Here is a 23,092-nt window from a genome sequence, read left to right as displayed (position 1 = left end):
GCCACCTGACCTTTGACTCTTCAACCAACACACATTTTGTTGCCTAATTGATGGGGTTCCTCAGGTAATTCTATATTTACTGAATTTGGGGGAACACAATTTGATTATTTGTCTAAAATGGTAGCCAAAAGAAGCCTATTTTCTTTCTGTTGCTGTGATAAAACACTCACCAGAAGGGACTAGGGGTGAGGCATGAGGTAGGAATATTCATTTTACAGGTTATAGTTGATCATCAAGTTCCATCAAGGCAAGAAACTCAAAGGGAAGGGGTTGGGGATTTAGCTCAGTGGTAGAGCGCTTGCCTAGCAAACGCAAGGCCCTGGGTTCGGTACCCAGCTCCGAAAAAAAGAAAAAAAAAGAAGAAAAAAAAAAGAAAAGAAACTCAAAGGGAACCTGGAGGCAGAACCTGAAGTAGAGACTATGAAAGAACACTGTTTACAGGGCTGCTCAGCCAGCTTTCTTATATAGCCCAGGCCCGCTTGCCCAGATATGCCAACTCACAGAGGGCTTCAACAGTTAGCAATCAAGAAACTGTCGATAGCTATGGCAATCTAATGGAAATAAATTCCTCAATTGGGATTTCCCTTTCCTAGGTATTTCTGGGTTTGTGTCGTGTTGACAAAAACCAACCAGTACAAAGACCAAATCCTCAAGTAACCACTCCATCAGGATCTGACTGGAGAGAGGGAGAATCAGTCTTCTCTAGGGATGAGCACCCTGATAAGTTGTCTAATTCCAAGTGGTCAACCCTAAGCACATTTACAAACAAGCAACACTAAGAAGACTTAAGCAGGTGTTATATGTGTGGTGCTTTGAATAAAAATGACCCTCTAAGGTTCATATATTTGAAAGCTTATTCACCAGGGAGTGGCAATACTTGAGGATTAGGTGTGACCTTGTGTCACTGGGGGGTGGGCTTTGAAGTTTCAGAAGCTCAAGCGAGGCCCCGTGTCTCTCTCCCTGCTGCCTACAGATCCAGACACAGAACTCCCATCTCCTTCTCCTGCATCATGTTTCCTGGCATGCTGAAACTCTAAGTAATTCAAATAAAATGCTTTCTTTTTTTTTTATTAAGATTTTATTTATTGTATATGAGTACACTGTAGCTGTCTTCAGACACCAGAAGAGGGCATCTGATCCCATTACAGATGGTTGTGAGCCACCATGTGGTTGCTGGGATTTGAACTCAGGACCTCAGGACCTCAGGAAGAGCAGTCAGTGCTCTTAACCACTGAGCCATCTCTCCAGCCCCCTAAAATGCTTTCCTTTATTAATGTTGCTGTGGTCATGGTGTCTCTTAATAGCAATAGAATATTGATTAAGATGATGTGTATATGTTTAAAAAATTGAAGTCATTTGAGACTTGTCATGATGACACACAACACTTAAGAAGTAGAGACCTGGAGGACTAAAACTTGAAAGTCTTCCTTGGCAACAGAAACAGTTTGAGAACAACCTAAGCTAGAAGGCTGATGAGATGGCCTAGCAGGTAAAAAGGCACTTGCTACTTCAATTCCTGGTGAAAAGAGAAAACTGACTCCTGCAAGGTCCCCCATCTCACACACAAATAAATAAATGTAATCGTTTTTAATTTGAAAAAAAAAAACACTACTGACTTTAGAATGCTCTGTCCTCCTGTCACATTACATCTACCTTTGAACTATATTAAGAAGCTTCCAACTTGCTACTGTCACTGGTTCACTAAGGTCCAATTACTCTAGCATCATTGTTGTCCGTCCATATGCACAATCCAAGATGTACTGTGTACTGTGTACATCTAGTGTACTGTGGTGGTATGAATGAGAATAGCCTCACATAGGTTCATGTGTTTGAATTCGTAGTGCTCAGTTAGTGGAACTGTTTGGGAAGGATTTGGAGGTGTGGCCTTCTTGAAGGAGCTGTGTCACTGGAAGGGGGCTGTGAGGTTCCAAAAGACTGGAGTCCTTTTTCAGTGTTTCAACATCTATTTCATGGCAATGTTGCAAGATATGAGAACTACAACTCCAGCACCATTCTTTCCTGCCTCCTATCATGTTCCCTACCACAACAGTTATGTATTTTAACCCTCTGAAACAGTCACAAAAACCCTTTCTTCTATAAGTTACCTTGGTCATGATGTCTTATCACAGTAATAGAAAAGTAACTACTCTCAGCCCAACAACCAGAGTGCATGTATATACGGATGCTCTAGAACGACAGAATAGAGCATTAAATCCCTTGGAGTTACAGGGAATTCTAAGCGATATGGCTGTGGTTCCTGGAGAACAGGAAGTGTTTTTAATCACTAAACCATCAGTTTATCACCTCTTATCTTGGTTTTACTGAGATCTACAACATTTAATTAATAATGCTTGCATGAGCATAGTTAGGCAGTTATCTACTTGAGCAAGGGCAACTTACCAGTACCTACACCACTGAGGAATGTGACCCCCTTCCCCACCAACTATTAATTACTTATAACTCCTCAAGGACAGGCAGGTCCTTATGAGTCATAGCATTGTTTTAATTTGTATTTTTGATTACTAATTGTGCTAGTTTGTGTTCTGTTGTAGTAATAAACACCACAACTAAAAGCAACTTGGGGAGGAAAGGGTTTAATTAATTCTATACTTCCAGATCACAACTTGTCATTGAGAGAAGTCAAGTGCTGGAATATCTGTGGAGCATTACTTTGATTGCTAATTGATATGGCAGGATCCAGTCCACTGTAGGTGGTACCATCCCTAGGTCCTGGGCTGTACATAGCTAAGCATGAGCCTATGAATAAGCCAGCAAATAGCATTAAGCCATGGTTTCTATCTTTAAATTCTTCCCTTGAGTTCCAGCCCTGACTGCCTTGACTTCAGCACAACACACACACACTCTCTCTCTCTCTCTCTCTAAAAATAAAAATAGAGTTGAGTGTGGTGGTCTACACTTTTAATGCTGTATTTGAGAGGCAGGGGAAATCTCTGAGTTTGAAACCAGCTACTTCCAGAGCTATACAGAGAAATTCTGCCCCCCCCCAAAATCATGATGATGATGATGATGATGACAACGACGACGATGACGACGACGATGATAAAAGTTCAAAAAGTTAGGGAAAAAACTAAACACAGCACTATCTCCTAATCTGGGTGTGTAAAAAGAAATACAATCCCCAAAGAATGTGATGATTGAAAAAGAATATTTATTTACAAAAAAAGAAAAGGAAGATTTAAGAACCTAAATTCGAACACAGAAGATAAAATAAAAAATGATCCCGACGATAAGCTGATAAATCTGCTTTCCCATGTGATTTTGTCAATCAGGGTGGGGGTCTGAGAACAGAAAGTAGAGAGAGGCAATGTAGCCTGTGGGGAAGAGAACGACTCAGAGCACTTGCTTATAACTGAAATCAAGCAAAATACAAGGTGCTTTCCTCTGGAATGTGAGCTACCAAGAAAAGGAGATATATATATAGAGAGATAGTACACTGCTTTCCATGACAGAACAAAGGATGTGCCTCATTCCTATTCTGGTTCTGCTTTTTCTGTCGACACAAATGGGTTTCTCAAGGAAATGGAGAAGTGAGGCTATAGACATTTACAATGAAGACAGGCAATGCCCTGGCAATCAAAGGAGCAAAGTGAAAAATGTTGTTTTGAAGCAGTTTTTGGCAAAATTTAGATAGATTATTTCAAAGAAGACTCGAAGGGAACAGGTCAGCTAACAAGGAAAGCCTGTGTTAGATCTTCCCTCTCAGCTCTTCCCGAAGAGCTTCTGGCAGGGCTGCAGAGGCAGCCCAGAGACTGGCCCTTTCAACAAGCTGGTGCTCTCTCACCTCTGAGCTACATGCTCAGCCTCTAAATTAACATTACTGTGAGTGTGAAGACTCAAAACACTTTGCTTATATAACTCAAGAAAATGTGGTAAATACATTGCACAAGTTAATCAGGGTAAATCTAAACATGTGAATTTTCTCATTCCACGGACTTCTTCTTTTTTTTATTGTGAGAACATCCCTTCTTTTTATTCGTATGTTGAGATAAATTACAGAGACTGAAAGACAAAAATTTGTAAATCATTCATTAGACCACTCATTAAAAACCAAAACCTGGGGTTAAGGATTTAGCTCAGTGGTAGAGTGCTTGCCTAGCAAGCCCAAGGCCCTGGGTTCGGTCCCCAGCTCCGAAAAAAAAGAAAAGAAAAAAGAAAAAAGAAAAAAAACCAAAACCTGCTTAAGAGTTCTCACATGAAACCTTATATAAGTCTGATATAACATTACATTTTTACAAATCAGACCTTCCATTTTTAAACCTAATTATGTGGTCTTGAATGCACTAGGGAAATCTCCTTTACCAATAGCACTTCATCTCACGTATACAAGGCTTCCATTAAGATCTCACCAGACCTTGAAAACCCATATCACACCTTGGAAATTACCTGCAGCTTAAAAAACAAACAAACAAACACCCTAAAACTTTAAATAAAAAGTCTCACATAGCAATCTAAAGACTAGAAGTCAAGCAAAAATGCAGCACTTTTAAATGCAAAGAAATTACAGATACCAATTGCTTCTGTCTTCCTGTAGTCACCCAAATCAAAAATAACTCACTTGGAAGGCACTGGTGAAGGTGCTACAGTGTCATGCAAAAGTGCCTTCCTATGTTACAGTATGAAAGGCTAAGCATGACCTTACAGAGAAACCAGCAAGACTTGCCAGCACTTGCGTCAGGTGCCTGTTGCCTCTGTGCAGTTACTAGACAGTTCAGTAACCAGTCACCCCAAGTTTTAATAAATTATTAAACCAGGACATTTCAAGAACCACTTCTGGATTACCAGGCTCAGAAAGATACAATTTTACATGATACATGGGCCTTGTGATAGAAATGTGCATTAAAAACATGGAGATCAACTGAAAATATTTCACACCGATGAAATTCTACTGACTAGTGGTCAATGTTAAAAATAAGAACCCACCAGCTCTGTGTAAATAGTATGGTACTTATTAAACAATCACACATCTGAGGTATTAGCTGGAAATATATATTTATACATGGTCACAGCCACAGAATATTCACTAATATAGTGGCCTCTACATCAGCAGATCAAATGAATGGAAAAAGAACCACGTAATAGGAAAAAGTTACACAAACGGCATTTACAAAACTGTGGTTACATAATCCGTAATATAAGGAGTATGTTTTGAACAACTGCTTTGAGGAAAATAATGCTTCCATTTATAGGAAAGTGTCTGTCTTAACAAGATGAAACCAAAAGGGAAACCTGGATTCAGGACTGTGATGCCTACATGTTTGCAAAAATTGCTTGAATAACCTGGTTTTACCTACTTTTGTTTTTATTTTTTATTGTATTTGGGACAGGGTCTTACAAGGCACCCAGGCTAGCCTCAAATCATGTCTCTACCTCGCTTGCTCTCCCAGGTGTGGGTACTACAAGTACGAGCTACCCTGCCTGATGTCCATTTGCAATGGAAAAACTGGATTGTATCGGGGAACAATGTGGAAGCTATTGTTGGGCTATTCTTTTCTTTTCAATGGTTTACAGAGAATTTTAAGGATTTTAACTACTCTGATATGGCTACTAGACAGGGGTTTTTAACTATTGCACGATTAGAGTTCAGGCTGTTCATTTTCACACATTTTTCTATACAAATAATAAAAAGTGACCTGGGTTTCCTCTTAGTTTCCCTCACTCAGTAAAAAGATGGATAGCAAAACATCCAGAACTAAGATCAAACTTGGTGTGGAGAAGCTAAATAAAGACATTCATTCCTCTTTTAACCATGTGGTCCTTTGTTATAATACTTGGCTAATTGAAATGATTACTTATTTGGCTCTCTGTCCACCATGAAACATTTCACTGCTAGCAGAAAACCACCAAACAGAACAGGACCCCCTTGGGGGGAATTAGAGGAAGGACTGAAAGAGTTGAAGGAACTTGCAACCCCATAAGTACAACAATGCCAACCAATCAGAGCTTCCAGAGACTAAACCACTACCCAAAGACTGACCCTGGGCTCCAACTGCATATGTAGCAGAGAATAGCCTTGTTGGGGCACCAGTGGAAGGGTAAGACCTTGGTCCTGCCAAGATTGGACCCCCAGTGCAGGGGAATATGGGGGGCAGTAAGGGGGATGTATGGGGGGAATACCCATATGGGGGAGGCGGGGGAGGGGATGAGGGCTTATGGACAGGAAACCAGGAAGGGGAATAGCATTTGAAATGTAAGTAAAGAAATATATCTAATAAAAAAATTTTTAGAAAGTGGGTGTTTGTCTGTTTGGTTTTTAATGAAATAGCTGAGAACACAGTAACAACCATATCATGTTTTAAGTAGCCATATTTCAAATATTACTGAAAAATATTTCCTTTTTATTTTACATATCAGTGTAAAAGGTTTAACAACAAAAAAATTAAACATAAAGGTGCATTTGAAGTGAAGGGCTGCATTCCACATTCCTACTTTTGGGAAGACCTGAACTGACACAAAACAGTACTGTGGTGCGCTGGTGTACACACACACACACACACACACACACACACACACACACCCCTACACCTACACATACACACACACATACACACACACCTACACATACACATAGACACACACATACACACACACACACCCCTACACCTACACATACACACACACATACACACACACCTACACATACACATAGACACACACTTACACACACATACACACACACCCCTACACATACACACACACATACACACACACATACACACACACCTACACATACACATAGACACACACTTACACACACATACACACACATACACACACACACCCCTACACATACACACACACATACACACACCTACACATACACATAGACACACACTTACACACACATACACACACATACACACACACCCCTACACATACACACACACATACACACACACCTACACATACACATAGACACACACATACACACACATACACACACACACACCCCTACACCTACACATACACACACACATACACACACACCTACACATACACATAGACACACACATACACACACACACACACACACACACACACCCCTTAAGAACCTTCATTTTTCTGACCAATTATTTGAAAATCACAAATAAACATGTAGTGATTATGAAATGAAAGCAGGTCTTAAATGTTATTTTCATTTGTTAGATGAGAAACCTGAGATTTCTCGGCATTCACTTAGCCTATCTGGTTAAAAAAATGACTTAGAAATGACTCACTAATACCGGTGCATTCAGGAAGAAGGAAGTTGAAAGGAGAAAATGTGCTGTTTTCATTCCTCGTGTGTGTGCATGAGTGTGTGTTTCTCTATGTATAAACAGATAAAATGTCAATTACTAGTCAGTATAACTACTGTTTCCAAACTTACAAAAGAAAAAAAACATTTAGATAAAGAGCTACTGGGTAAAGAGAAAAGTGATCAAATGAAATAAAGAAACTCCATGTACCTAAAAATAAGACAGGAAGATATTGGGATTTTTATTATAAGAATAATCAGAAAGCACAAAAAAGCTTTCAGCTCAAGCCATCCAAACACACATAAAGTTAAATTCAAAGATAGCAACTGGTCCTTTCCATAAGACAGGAAACATTGAGGACTCAGTGTTTCCTGGCGTGCTTTCACGTAGTTTAAGATACTGCACTCAGCCAACATCTCCCACAGATCCTCCCGAGCTTTGTTTATTCTAACCCATAAGTGCTATAAATGTGATGGCAGCAATGAATCTCACATCTAATACTGTACAGTGCATGTAGGACTGCATGCTGTGTTAGCTTCTCTAATCTGATAACCTGACCTATCCTCTCTACCTCACTAAAACCGGAAAAATGCAGCAAACGTCTCTACAAATTTCCTGACAGCTATGAGCCTTCAAATTAGAATGCTACATTTCTTTATTCTACAGGCTAAAGAAAATATGTAAGATTCTATTGACACATGCTCACTTTTGCAACGTGTACTGACAGAACAACACAGAGATTAGCATGCCCCTACGCAAGGATAACACCAAAAATTCAATTAGCTATATTTTTAATTCAACGAAGAAAGGTAAATAGAAATTAAAAATAAACCCAGTGAACTACTTGAAGAAAAAGAGGAAGAGTGGGAAATGAGACCAGCATACACCAACACTATCAAACGAAAAACCACATGGACCACAGGTTACACTGAAGTCTAGACAGAACTTTGCAGTTTCAGATTTCCATTAAAATAAAAGACAATGAACTGCTTATTATGTTTTGGGCCAATAGGTGAATGCTACAGCCAGTTTTTGCCACAGAACATTCAGTTTTTTTTAAACTGGGCAGAAGTAACTGTGGAGCTCATAGTGGCCATAGTAATGAGATGTGACCATTGAGTGCTTAGCCTAAGTGGGACATCTAACATTACCCACGTCAAGGAGCAAAGAACATTCTGGAACAAGGGGAGGGAACAACAAGAAGGGGTGAATGTGCCAGATCAACAGAAATCAGCCTCTGTCTCCCAAAGGAAGTAGACCATAAATACTCATAAATACTTGCTAAATGCTTTTACAAAAGTATGTGTGTACTCAAGAAATTATTCCCAAAGTGTAGTGGGAAGCCTGTTCATAGTAACCAACTGAAGAACACTTAGCAAGTTTAGCTGATCAGAAAAGCAACACTGACAACCCCTTCCTCACAATTGAATCTCACTGGGATCACTGGATTCAGCATTGGCAAGCGTGCAACCATTTTAAGGGCCTCTTTCTTGGTTTTCTGAGATGGGGGGAGGGTCTCCCTCTCTCTGTAGACTAGGCTGGCTTAGAATTAACTCACTCTTGTTTTTTTTAATACTGGAGATTTTTCTCAGGTTTTCATGCATATGCATGTTAGATAAATATTCTGTCACTGAGCTACATATACATACATACATACATACATACATACATACATACATACATACACACACATCCATCCTTCCAGCAAGATATATCCCCACTGAGGACCACAACTTTAGTAATTTATTTTATTTTTAATTTCCTTATACTTTTAACTTGCATGTTGCATATGCACACATTTGTGCAGGTGTGCCAGGAGAGGATGCTTGGGGTCCTGCTCTATCACTGTCTTCTCTTGAGAGAGAATCTCTCACTAAGCTTCAGCAATCCTCCTGTCTCTGCCCTCCCCTCCCCCTAGCACTAGGATTATAGACATCCATGGCCACATCCAGTTTTGTTTGAAGACGCTGGGGATTTGAACTCAGGCTCTCAGGACCATGCAGCAGGCACTCTTACCCACTGTGATATTCGCCCAGATGCAGGACCACAGTCTAAAATGAACTTTCCCAAAGTTGGTTTTACAGAAAGTCAGGATGTGAAAAGGACATGTTGGTCACATTACCTGAAGAGGGATGGTTCGGGGAAGTGGGGCAGACACAAAAAGGAATTTCAAATGGGTGGCTACGTGAGAGAACGTAGTCTCTGGTCAGAGGTTAGACTACTTAACCAGGTCAGAGATAGAGGAAAGAGGTGGGGGAAGATGAAACGAGCGTTAATCTTATCTTTAGCTCGGACGGCCATGGGAACAAGAGCAAGCTCCACTAGTACTTTCCATTACCTGAGCCTTGTGAGCAAACATGTCAATCCAATCATGTATTATGAGCCCAGAAGACTTTAGGTCGCTGCCATTTCCCGAGTACATTTCAGTCATTCATATATATATATGCACACACACATATATAAATTTTTTTACTGTTTTCCTCTTGTACAGTACATCCAGACCACCATTTTCTCTTCCTCCCAGTCCCTTCCCGATTTCCTTTCCCTCAGATCCACTCCTCCTCCATTTCCTTTCAGGAAAGAGCAGGCCTCCCAGGAATACTAACCAAAACCAGCAATAAGACCTGGCATACACCCTTTTATCAAGGCTGGACAAGGCAAGCCAGTAAAAGGGTCCATAAAGCAGGCAAAAGTCAGCCCCTGCTCCCACTGTTAGGAGTCCCACAAGAACACCAAGCTAACAACCATAACACATATGCAGACGGCCTACGTGAGGCCCTGGCATGCTCTCTGGTTGTTGGTTCAGTCTCTGTGAGCCCTTATGAGCACAGGTTAGGTAATTTTGTAGGTTTCTTTGTGGTGTCCCTGGATCCCTATGGCTTCTGCAATTCTTCCTCCCCTTCTTCCATGGGGTTTCCTGAGCTCTGCCTGATGCGTAGCTGTGGGTTTCTGCATCTGCTCCCATCAGCTGCCAGACGAAGTCTCTCTGATGATATTCCCCTACTACATATTTTATTATTCTGCTGTGTCGACGAATAACTTGAGCTGTGAGTTCCTCATTTGCTCAGCTCACTTCCCAGTTCTCTAGCTATTCTCAGTTAAAGGTCCATATCTAATGGTGAGAAGTTGACCCCAGTGTGCAGGCACACAGGTCTTAGACCTCTTAAGGTCACTTTCACACAGCTCCTGCCGTAATTAAAGGCTGGTGAGCATGAAGCAACAATCAGGGAGGGGCAACACGCTGAAGAGCAGCTGCTGCAAAACCATCCATCTGCAATGGTAAGTGCCATGGTATTGTGGAGATGACAGCTTTATGCCTCTAGCTGGAGCAAACAGGAGTTACTTCCCACGAGGCATCTGACGGGAAGTTCTCTGACTCATGTTATACTCATCACCACCACCATGTACTCCTGCATGTTCCCAAAGCCATAAAGAAACGATATCGATTCTGAGTCTGCACGTATACTTGCTTGCTGGCTGCCTCATTTATTTCTTTTGGAAGAATTTCTGGCTTGTATCTAAAAGCATAGTTCCTTTAAAAAGTAGTGTGTGGGGGTTGGGGATTTAGCTCAGTGGTAGAGCGCTTGCCCAGAAAGCACAAGGCCCTGGGGTTCGGTCCCCAACTCCGAAAAAAAAGAAAGAAAAAAAAACAAACAAAAGTTGTGTGTGTGTGTGTGTGTGTGTGTGTGCTCTCTTTTATGGTGTTGGAGATCAAAGTCTATCCCCTATCATGTTATGTGTGTGGTCTACCTTAGCCTCATTCCCCATCCTGCCCACATTACTTTATTTTTAAAGATTTATTTATTTATTTATTTATTTATTTATTTATTTATTTATTTATTTTATATATGCGAATACACTGTCACTGTCTTCAGACACACCAGAAGAGGGCATCAGATCCCATGACAGATGGTTGTGAGCCAACATCTGGTGGCTGGGATTTGAACTCAGGTCCTCTGGAAGAGCAGTCAGTGCTCTTAACCGCTGAGCCATCTCTCCAGCCCCCACATTTGTTGTCTAATGCAAAGGCTGCAGCCAACGCAACCAATGACTTTCAGAGTGAGGATCTGTGAGTGGGGACAGTCTCTAGAGAGAAAAACTAGTGACTGCTAGATTTCACTACTCCAGTTGCTCAGCCACAGGGGAAAACCACTTTTGTTGGGCTTTCATTGTGCAAAGGGCACCAACCACATCACCACCAATTGTCTCTAGATCCAGAATTACTGGAGACGTCCTTTAGGAAAAGAAAAACAACCAAAAGCACTACTTATTTAAATGTCACATTGAAATATGAACATCTTCCAATGGAAGCATTTCTCTCTTCCATTTTGCCCCTCTTGAGATTTACTTTCTTCCTTGCACAGAATCCTGAGTACTCAGCTGCTCTGAGGCCAGCCAGGGTGCTGTGAATGGCTGAGAGGGAAGAGAAGGTGGTACCCTCACAGACTGCACTTGCACCTGGTCTGGCTTTAACACCAGCTGTTAGAGGGGCTCTAGTGGTGGCTAATGAACTCTGGACCCAGGTGCCACCTACACTAAGGTAAGCCAGGGGTCAGCGACAGTCTGTGCAACCCACCTTCGTGCTCCAGGCAAGTCACAGGCTTTCCTGGAATAAATAGATAAATCACTGTGGAGATGTTGCTTCACTTCTGCTTTTCAAAGCTCTTGCAAAATGAGTTATGTGGCTAACACTGACATACAAAGGAACACAGTTCTACGAACTGTTTACCAGAGCTGTGCAAAAAGTCATCACAATTACGAACTGAGAAATTTGGTTTCCTTCAGCTATGAAGACCCCAGCAACTGAAGCAGGAGGATCTCAAGTTTAGGTGAACCTCACAGCAAAATTGAAGGGTTCGGGATGTAGCTCTGTGACAGGGTGCTGTCCTCGAATACTCAAGGTCCTGGATGCCATCTTCAGCACCACAAAGGAAAAAAAAACATTGAGATATGTAAAATGAATCACATCCATTTAAGTTGGCACTTTTTAAAAATATGTTTAAAATGTGTATGGGTATTCTGTCTGTATGCTGTCTGTATATCATGCACATGCCTTGTCTTCTGAAAGAGTAGCTTGTCCTCTTAATTGCTGAGTCAGCTCTCCGGCCCCACCCAAATGTATTTTTGGAATACCCACTGTTATGCTTTGAATGAGAAATGTCCCCTAAAGGCTCATAGTCACATACTGATTTCGTATTTTATATCTCTCACGATTAGAATTTTGTATATCCAGCTACTTATTTGGTATCTCCTCTGGGACACCAAAAGTGAACTTTTCTTTCTCTTCTGCCCCCAAACTCGAACCATTCCACCCGCAGTCTTCCCCATTTTAGTAAATGATAGCCCCAACCTTGTTTGTTGAGACAATGTCGTACTATATTACTCAGGCTGGTGTTGAACTTCCCAGATCAAGCAACTACTTCTACCTCAACTTCTGGAATAGCTAAGCCTACAGGTGCGCCCTACCACACCCAATTAACCATAGCCTTTTCTTTTGCAGACAGGGTCTTTCTATGTAGCCCTGGCTATCTTAGAACTCACTATGTAGACCAGGCTGGCCTTGAACACACAAAGATCACCCTGCCTCTGCCTCTGAGTGCTAGAATTAAAGGCATGTGCCACCATTCCTGGCCACAGCCTACTTAATACATGCGTTCATGCATGTACGAATGCAGGCACACAGGCACACAAGAAAACAAAACACAGAGCTGTCCTTGACTCTTCTCTCTCATTTTATAATGAAATCAGGGGCCAAGAACCTGCTGCCTTGTTGCCAGCCTGGTTTGAGCCATGTCCCAATTATTATTCCTGTAGCTCCTCAATAGGGCTGACAGATAAAGTAACAAGGCATCCAACTCTATTTGAATTTCTGATAAACAGCAGCCATCTTTTAAATATGTGTCCTATATAGTATCATCCTCTTCTAATGGTCCTCTCTTATGTCTCTTCATGGCAAACTCTCCTGACTCCAAGATTTTTCTCTAATCCTAAATTTTCAGTAGGTATGTCTCTGAACACCTTAAATAGCAACTCCTCTTCAGTATTCCGTGTCCCCTTCTCTATTCATTTTTCCATTGGTGATTGCTATAGTTTGGATCTAAAGTGTTCTCCAAGGCAGAGAGCTTCTTGCCTAAGCACTACCCAGCTGGAAAAAGAGCAGCTGGGGGCTTACAAAGACCACCATAATAACCAGAACTGCCAGCTCTTCCCTGATTGGTGGGAGGTAGTAAGATAATCAAGCAATCAGAACACCCTGCTGGCAGAGGGAACTCCTCATTCCTGCCTCAGCCTCCAAGACTCCAGGTTTCAGATTCAGATAAGAATTCTGAGGTAGAATCCAGGCCCAGATGTGGTGGACCTGCCACTTCAGAGATCAGCTGCTGCAGAAGTTTGCCAGGGCTGCAGACTTGCCCTGCAAAGGATTGACATCTGAGTGTCTTCCAGGAGTTTGAGGTACAACCTTTCTCTGATCTCTATCAGCTCTCAGCCAGCATCCTGTGTGACTGAGTTCAAATTTGCATCATTTAATCCCCATGTGACAATCAGGGTTGTTTTACCCATTTCACGATTATAATCCCAATTGACAGTGAAGTAGCTCCCATTTATTCTGGGTGCTGTCCATCACTCCACCTTTGGAGAAGGGTGGAAAGAGCCCAGTTGGACATAAAAGATGGTTTCCACTGACCAAAAGGGTCTATCTTTTTCTGTCTCCTCCCCCTACAGAAGATAAATATATCCTCTCTACATAGTTTATCACACTGACAGAAAATGAATGCAAATTAGTATCATCCATCATGCTATTTTATCTTGTGTCTTACCGCACCAGAATCGAAGATCCTCAGGGCAATGCTTAAGTTTTTGTTTTGAATGTTTTATGCTCTGTGTATCGTCAATGTTTAGATTAGCACCTCATATATGATGACATTCAATATTTATTGAAAGAATGAAAGCATAAAGAAAGAACCTTCATTTTAACAGAAATATCTGGGCAAATTTTAACTGTAAATTCTACCCAGAGCTTATAGGAGAGAGGGAGAAAGACAGATAACTACTACTGAAGGTGGGTCCTTGACAGTTCTATGGGTATTTCCAACACATCCCAAGGCACAGTGAAAGTAAGTGTTGTAAGGTACTAACTGCTTTTTGTGTTGTTTTCTTTGGAAAAAGGAAGAGAATCTTAAGGATCTTAGGATAGTCTCTCCCTCTTCTTCAAGTATAAGGCAGTGATTGGCCTGTCTTCCTTCTTTCCTTCCTCCCTTCCTTTATTTTCTCTGTGTGACAGTGATATGGCCCCCAGCAAAATTTGCACTCCAGACTGCCCTTGAACTTCTGGTTCCCCGTTTCAACCTCCTGAGTGCTAGGATTACATCGAATGCTAAAGTAGGTTTATATAAATCATCTGGGACTCTGTCAACACACACGATCTTGTTCAGTCAGTCTAGGGTGGGGTTTGGGAACTTGAATTTCTCACAAGCTCCCAGGGGATGCTAACACTGGTAAGTCTGGGACCACTCTGGGAGCAGCAAGAATTAAAAGGTTTTTTAAATTAATTATTAGTATGTCTGTGTGGGTTTCTTGTGTGTGTGTGTGTGTGTGTGTGTGTGTGTGTGTGTGTGTGTGTGTGTTCGCATACATACCACAGCACTCACATGGAGGTTAGGGGACAAAATAGTGGAGTCAGTTCTCCCCTTCCCCCTGTATGTGGGTTCCAAGGACCAAAACTCAGGTCACGAGGCTTATGTGGCAAGTGCCTTTACCCAAGTAAGCTATCTGACAGGCCTAGGCGCAGGAGCCAAAATGTGACGGGTTGTTGTTAGATCACACATCTCAGCTGCCTTTACTTCTCCCTGTAGTCAGGCCATGGAAATCTCTCTCCAGTGTGTTGACAATTAGGAGTTCTGTGACCCCTAAGTTCTCAGAGATTTGTCTTCTCAGTTACAGGATGAGGACTCGATGGCCTTCCCTATTGCTCAGACCCAAGACAGCCTTGAGGTGTAACTAGACTTTAGCACTGACTTCTTGACTTCTAGCATGAAGTCAAGGTCATGCAGGATGGAACCGAACTGACTCCCACTCTGAAAATTTATATGAGTAAGCAACTCCCCCTTTGCTCTTTGGAATCAGAAGTGCTTTCTCTCTTCAAGAACCCATCACACTGTCCATGATAATGATGTTATAACTATACTTTTAAGATTCTGGGAACTGAAGAGTCAATCTCCTTCCCTTCTGGATGCCATCATGGTTGCCTGGGCCAGGGTGTTCTCTTTAATAAGGTATTCTTTCTATGAACCCATACTCTTTCTCTTATCATAGTGGTTCAACTTACCAAGGAACAAACACATCTATTTTAAACAGAAGCAGTTAGTTTTTATTAAGCCTATTTGAAGGAACCTCTTGCCCAAGAGTTATGTTTTGTTTTTTTCTTTTGTTTTTTTTTTTTTTTGGTTCTTTTTTTCGGAGCTGGGGACCGAACCCAGGGCCTTGCGCTTCCTAGGCAAGCGCTCTACCACTGAGCTAAATCCCCAGCCCCCTATAGTAAGGTTTCTTAAAGGCAAGAGGAAAAGCTCTCCCTGACGTATATAATTAACAACTTAAATAACTCCATACCAAAAAAGGATCTATACATCTAAGTGGTATGGCCAGTTTCTCTCTCCTTATGCTCAGGCCAAGGAAGTAACAGCAGTAAACAGTGTGCTTTTGCAATACCCCTCCCAGTGACTCTCTTGGAGAAGTCCACACCCAAGCCCAAGGGTGTGTCTTACTTTCTTCTGGACGGCCTCTTTCTCGTAACTCTCATGCTTAAAATATATTTTAAATTATCTTTAATAAATCCTAACTCTGCCTCATAAAAAAGGAACATCACTTCCATTCTTGGAAAGCCTCGAAATTCCAGTACGACGGTGTAGTCAGTATTATTCTCATTTTGCACTTGAGGAAATTTTCAGGCCAAGTCAAGAACTTGACTATGGATTCCTTGATTGGCCCTCAAGATGTCCTAATTCCCAGAAGCTTTGGTGTGAAAGGGATTTTGTATCGATGATTAAGTTGAAGATCTGGACCTGAGGAAATCATCATGAACGATGTTAGTAGACCCAATGTAATCTTGCAAGTCACTGTAAGAGGAGCGATTGCATTAGAGGTAATAATATAAAGTATTACAGTGGAGACTAGAAAATGGAGCAATACCTTAAAGAAGCCATGGGCTAAAAAACACAGACAGCTTTCGGGAACCCCAAACCCTCAAGGCACTGAAGTGCATCTGAAGGAAGCACAACTTTACTAACACTAGTTTTACTCCTGCTGTCCTTTTTGGACTCCAGATCTCCTGGAATGTAAGGTAACAAGTTCCTAATCAAGAATGACACAGTAGCCCAAGCTGGTGTGGAACTCAGTACGTACCTCCAGCTACTCAAACAATCCTCCTGCCTCTGCCTTCTGACTGCTCCAATAACAGGTGTGAGCTACCACGCCCAGCTAGATCATTGGGCAGATCAGGCCCCAAATGGTTTCTACCTCCGTGGCCGTTACTTCAGTAGTCATTTGGATGTTCGAGAATGCTTTTCAAATAAATTGCAAATACGTCTGTCAAGCTCTAAAAGGCTTTGTTCTTTAGAATACACTAAGTTAACCTTAGCTTTTCTGTTATACTTTGTGATTGTATATGACAATGAAGAAATTAGGAGTTCTGATTGGGTGAGAACAGCACTTCAGTTTACAGATCAGCCTTGGATATTTGAGAGACACAGAGGGTGCTGACAATTAAAACTGACACCACTTGAGGGTAATAGGTACAGAATGCCAAAAGCTGCTCAAGTCCATTTCAACCTTTTCCATCAGTTGAGACTACTGCTGCTGTCACCTCGGTCTTTCACCTTGCCAAGAGCCTTCCCTTTCAGGCAGGCATGGTAGCACATCACATGCCTTAAATCCAGTAGAGGTAGGAGGATCTCTGTGAGTTCGAGGACAACCATGGCCTATATGGAGAGTTCTAGAACAGCTGAGGGAACAAAACAGAGAGGGCTGTCTCAAAAAGGGGGATGAGGGGACTTGCGTTTTGTAACTTCCTTCCAATTCATGAGCCATGTCCACAAATTGAAAGATAAAAACACACAGCAAGGCTGGCAAGTCCTACTCAAAGCAGACGACTCTATTTCTCAGTATCTACCCTCACTCCAAGGACCCCTGGCGTCTTAACCCAGCCTTCCCAGGACAAAAGCTCCTTCACTTTGGTAAATATGCAAGGGTTTGAAACCTTATCGGCTGCACTGCTGCTCATTGCGCAGTCTCCTTTACAGGCAGAAAGGGGTGAGGAATGGGAACACAGGAGCGCAATCCCGAGACACCCATCCTGTGCCTAGCTTTCCTTTTCTAACAGAATCACCCCCTATATTCGCTATGGAAGGTAGAAACTAGCTCTCACAATTGAATTTTTTTTAATCTTTTCAATTTAATGGTGTGCTGGGTATGTGAACACGTGTTAGGTAGGTTGACCATGGTCTTCCTCCAAGTATGGCAGCTGGAGTTACTCAAAAGAGCCCTAAGATCCAGCTAAGTCATTCCTAGAAGGAATGAGGAATGTTCTCTGATCCTCACGGTGGATTTCCTCCATGGGCTCCCACACCTCCCTCCCAGCCATACAGGTTTCTGGCCAGACGCACATGGTGTCGGGAGGTGACAAAACAGCTGTGGTTCGAGACTTTCACTAATTAAGCTGCTTGGGGGTGGGGGGTCACTTACGCTCCTGTCAGCAAGCCCAATAAATTCACCGGCTCAGCAAGCTGGCCTTGGGTGGACTCCCTCCTTCTGTTTGTTGTTAGTGCTCTATCTGCGGTGAGCAGTCATTTACTCACATTTCCCCAGGAAAAGTTCAGGCAGTGAATGGGATCTTCACAGTGCCTAGGGCTCCCACAAATCAAGCAAAGCTCATGTAGGGTGGATACTATATCAAGAATTTATTAGACACTACAAAGGAGAAGAGGCCATACACATTCCTTTGTCTCTTGTTCTAAGTGACAGCACCAGGGCAGTGGGATCGGAAAGACAACAGACTTTTGTCCCCTACCTGAATGTGTGCTGCTGCCTCTGGTCCTGGTACAGCATGGATTAACAGCTGAAACAGCCAAACAACCCCAAATAACACAACGAGGGTAGAGGGGGCTGGATGACTTAACACAGCAACACTTGACAACATTTTTTTAAAACAACACTATAATTATAAAGTTGAAGGCACATCTTCGGCAGAAATATCAATTACATGCGCATGAGGAAAAAATAAACTAAACTACTGTAACGAAATATTGCACAAAGTTGCCCGCTCCTGTTTTGGATTCTAACCAAAGTTTTACAATACATTTCTTTAAAAACACAAGGTTGAGACACCTGGTTATGGCTACAAAAGTTAATTATTAACAACATCATTAAAGAAGCTAATATGATTGAGGAATAAGAATTTTAGGATTTGTGTTCTATCTAGTTACTCACACCAGACTAAAGGACGTAAGAAAGTTAGTGTCAAAGTTGGTAAAGATTTGGCATGAATCTGTATGTTTATATTTGGTACAGAAATAGGTCTTTTTAATACAGAAAACAAAATAACTCAAAGGAGTGATTATCAGGAATGTCTATATGAAGAAAAGAAGAAGAAGGAGGAGGAAGAGGAGGAGGAGGAGGAGAATTATTATTATTAACCAGATGCCTCATACAAAGAAAATAACAAAGTAGAATAAAATAAATATTATGAAAAATAATTTTAAAACAGAAACTACACATAATGGAAAAATCCTCTACTATATCTTTTTGATTTTAAGCTGTGTACAGAAAAGATATGCACACTCACATTTTTGGAAACATCTTATCTATAGTGCTATTTCAATCATTCTCTATATCTAGCTGAATGAAGACATTTTTAAAAAATTAAAGCATAATATAAAATTATTTGTTCATAAGGCATCAAATTTAACATACTAAAATGTTGATACTAAAGTAGGAAAAGCAACATTTCTACTTCACACCTAACAACTATACTTTTAAAACTACAAGAGTAAATATTTGAGTTGTATTTTAATCTTTAAATTCAAAAAGCATCTTTGGATATTTAAGTTCAAAGGTGGCCCCTAGCCAAATCTGTATTAGCACTGGACAACAAAGTGTCCATGATGCTTTCTGACAGGGACAATGGTTGCTGGGTAAGTAAGGAAGTAACAAAGAACGTATAAAGAACCTCAAAGCAGATGTGTGTTCTTTCTCCCTCTCTGCCTCTCTCCGTCTGTCTCTCTGTGTATGTACATCTACACATACACACATGCACGCACAAAACCTGTTCTGAGCAGTGGCTCATTACCTAAACTAGTGGCCACCTGAAAGCAATGTGCTTGATCCCCTCTCTAAATGACCCTCCTCTCCTAGGAATACAGCTGCTCTCAAACAGGTTCTCTTCTGGCAGTGAGGCCTGAAATGCTATTCTCACTGTCCTCTAACATGACGTGGAGGCTAGAGGAGGACTCAACAACATATGCGTAACCAAAGGAGAAACTGGCTGAGGACTGAGGGACTTGTATTCTCAATCTGGATCCAGAACAAGAAAAAACTATTATAAATATCCAGTTTAGCTTTCTTCTAGAAGTCAATGAGTTTTACTATGATGATCTGCTAGAATTAAGAAACAAATATCCAAACTCAAACTGTTAAGACAGCATAGGTACTGGTTTAAAATACAGTTTAAGCATATAAACTTAATCATACTTCATTAAAACAGGTTTGCCTTTCTAGATTAATAGCACCTTCATCAAAAGTTTCACCTCTCTAAGATAGCTAAGATAGAAGTTAGGTCTTTCCCAAATCTGGAAAGACCGCAGTGAAGAATGTAAACGTTTTTGGGTGTTGGGTGTGAAAGGACTAGGAGAGAAAGGGGGTGGAGAGGACAAAACCCATTCTCCATTTCACTTTATACTCCAGTAATATAAAAATTATTTTTATATTCAATATTGACTTGAAAAGGAGAAATGAACATTTTCAGAGCACAAATTATATGTTAAGCATTGTGCTAGTAGCTTAAAGTATGGGATGAAAATGAAAGATTAGGAGTTTATAAGCACAAATATTTTGAATGAAAGAACAACATATTTGATTACAAGATATCATAAACCAGGGATATTCTGATTTCTCTATAACAGTTTGGTGTATATCTCAATAAAAGCAGCTCTGTGTGATAAGAATATTTTAAATTCATTTTGATAAGTTATCTAAAACATAAGAGGTAACTAAAATTTTATTAAATTACAATATACCAGCCAAGTGATTTTATCCCAAAAGATGAATTTAATGAGTCCAAGTACTTTTCTATGGCCTACATATGTTAATATATTAGTGTTACTCTTTGAAGAACTTTTCAGTGAAAGAGGTTCAAATGTTAAGTTTCTAGATGGGGACGGATGGACAGACGCCATCCACTATGAACAAAGCTGAACTCAACAAGAAGGTACTGAAAGCCAGCACAGGGCTAGGGAAACTGAATGAAGACTCGGAGATTTCTGCCAACAGTGAACAGAACTCACAATGTGATTAGAAAAGTAAGATTTCAGAAGAGCTGTCAGTTACAAAAACGCTTTAAGACAGGGTCTTAGTGTATCTAGTCAAGGCTGGCTTTGAACTTGTAACCCTTTGGCCTCATTCCAAGTGATTGTTGTCAGTTACTTTTAATCAAAGAAAAACCACATAAACTTGGCTCACTTGAAAGAAGATGTCACAAGCTGTCCTGTAGGCGATGGGAAACTGAAGGTCAAGGACACAGAATTATGAGGTGAAAGCAAGCCTATAATAAATAAGGCACATCTATTTTAGGACAGTCGCAACTGTTTTCCTTCTAAACTAGGTGCTAGGTACAGTGCTTTCAAAGCCATTGCTCCCAAGTGGGGCAAGGATACAGGCTCAAGGATACCCTCAAGGTCATGCTCTCAAATCTTCACATTTTTAATTGTCCTGTCTTTGGGCACTTTTTTTTTTTGGTCAAATAAAAATGATCTGCCCTATTAGCAAAAGTTAGCAACTTCTAACTATAGAGCTTGTTCTAACTTGCTGCTCTACCCTCTGTATCCCTAATCAAACAAAACTGCTGGGAATTTGTTTTACATAATGCCAGGTTCAGAGCTCCTGCCCTGAGAAAGGTATTTTTGCCATTAACAATTAAAACTCAGATAGAATCCTGCACATAAGAGCATGAGATTGACGTAAGATCCTTCTACATCAACGTAAGTGCTGTGTCAGTGCACATGAACTTCGACTAGCAGCATCCCCAAAGGCCTGTTACAGTGTGGTGTCGTCATCTTCCCGGAAGTCTCCCACCAGAAGTGAGTGCTTATCAGGCTCACTAGTGACGACGCTGTTGAGGGAGCGTTTGTCAGACAGCAGTGAATTTATGGAGGCTCTGCTGTAATTGACAATCCGGTCCAGTAAACCCAGTCTTGGAGAATTTCTGGAGGTATCATCTATTCCAACGTGAACGCTGATTTCTGAAGGACTCCTCTGTCCTGTGTGGCTCCGGGGACGCAACTCATAATTGTCATATGTTGGCTTCCTGTAACTGGATGGAAATTTAAAGCAATCAAATGTTAGCTACATGCTTGTTGTGTCTACAAACAAAAGGAGATTTACCCAGTATGAAATGTGCAAAAGTGGCTACCGCTAAGAAACTTGCTTAGAACGAACTTCATGCTGTCACCCAATCCGAAGTCCTGTTTCTCAAAGCTAATATATGACACTGAGCTCTACTCTGGGTTTATGCCTGCAATGCATACACAACACAAAAATAACAACGACTTAGCTTTTTCTTTTTGATTTGACACGGTATCTTTACTATGTAGCTTAGGCTACACTATCTGATTCTCTCACCCCTTCCTCTGAGTGCTGGGATTACAAGTGGGTACCACCACACACAGCTTGCTAATATTTATTAGATACTACCCTGTAATTCTTTTTTTCTTTCTCTTTTTTAAAATTTATTTTTATTTTAAATTTATTTTACGACCCAAATGCTGCCCCCTTCCTGGGCCCCCTTCCCAGGGTTCCTCCCTGACATTCCCCCTCCCCCAGTTGTTTGGGAGTCTGGGAAGCCGGCTCAGTGGATCAAGTGCTTGCTATAAAAGACTGAGGGCCTGAATTAGGATCCCTAGCACCCACGTAAAAGCTGAGTATGCTGACTGGCATCTGTGATCTCACTGCTAAGGAGGTGAAGCAGGAGTCTGGAGGCTTATTTCCAGTTGAACTGAACTGGTGAACCCCAGATTCAGTCAGAGACTCTCACTCAAAATATAATGTAAAGAAAAATAGAAGACACTCGATGTAGACCTCTGACCTCTACGTACATGTATATACATGTGCATACCTACATGTACACAGGTGCATGTCAGACACACATACACATCTTGCCTTACCCCAATAACACAAGAATCAAATCTCCTAAAAAAAAACCCTTGCTGTTAGTCTATGAAATAGCAAGCGTCAGCATACTCACAGCTTGAGGAAAAGGGAAGAAAGTACCACAGAGACAGATGAAGCGGCCATGGCTGCGGATCCCATCCAGGGTTGTAAAACCAAGCCGATGGGCAGAAAAACTCCTGGAAACAAGTTTGGAATAGAGTAAACAGTACTAAATGAATTATCAGCACACATTTCGAACACGTGCAAAATTTATTTTGTCACGTCTTCAGCGTTTTATCCTCTTGTTTGTGGAGATGTATGTTGCTGTCAATTTTTCCTTAGAATATACTTGTGCCTATTTCCTGTACTCATTTTTAAGAGTTTCCCTAGGGTGCGTGCTAGGGGGAGACACTGCTGTGTGCTGA

General features: G+C 41.2%; 1 protein-coding gene across 5 annotated transcripts in view; it reads right to left on the bottom strand.

Annotated features, from left to right (window-relative positions):
• Nucleotides 1-18,181: 18,181 nt before the first annotated feature.
• Nucleotides 18,182-23,092, bottom strand: part of Atp7a (ATPase copper transporting alpha) — a 107,353-nt gene continuing 102,442 nt past the window's right edge. For 4 of the 5 annotated variants that reach the window (XM_087599118.1, XM_087599120.1, XM_087599117.1 and 1 more), the window contains 2 exons: nt 22,762-22,864; nt 18,182-21,831 (listed from right to left, as the gene is read on the bottom strand). In XM_087599118.1, the coding sequence (XP_087455244.1) occupies nt 21,555-21,831; nt 22,762-22,864 (380 nt within the window). In that variant the 3' untranslated portion in view covers nt 18,182-21,554. 5 annotated transcript variants of the gene reach the window in all.

The sequence above is a fragment of the Rattus norvegicus genome, chromosome X, assembly GCF_021556685.1.
Source record: "Rattus norvegicus strain SHRSP/BbbUtx chromosome X, alternate assembly SHRSP_T2T, whole genome shotgun sequence".
In the NCBI taxonomy this organism is placed as follows: Eukaryota; Metazoa; Chordata; class Mammalia; order Rodentia; family Muridae; genus Rattus; species Rattus norvegicus.
Note: the sequence above shows the minus strand (reverse complement) of the source record. Positions and strands in the feature narration are given on the sequence as shown.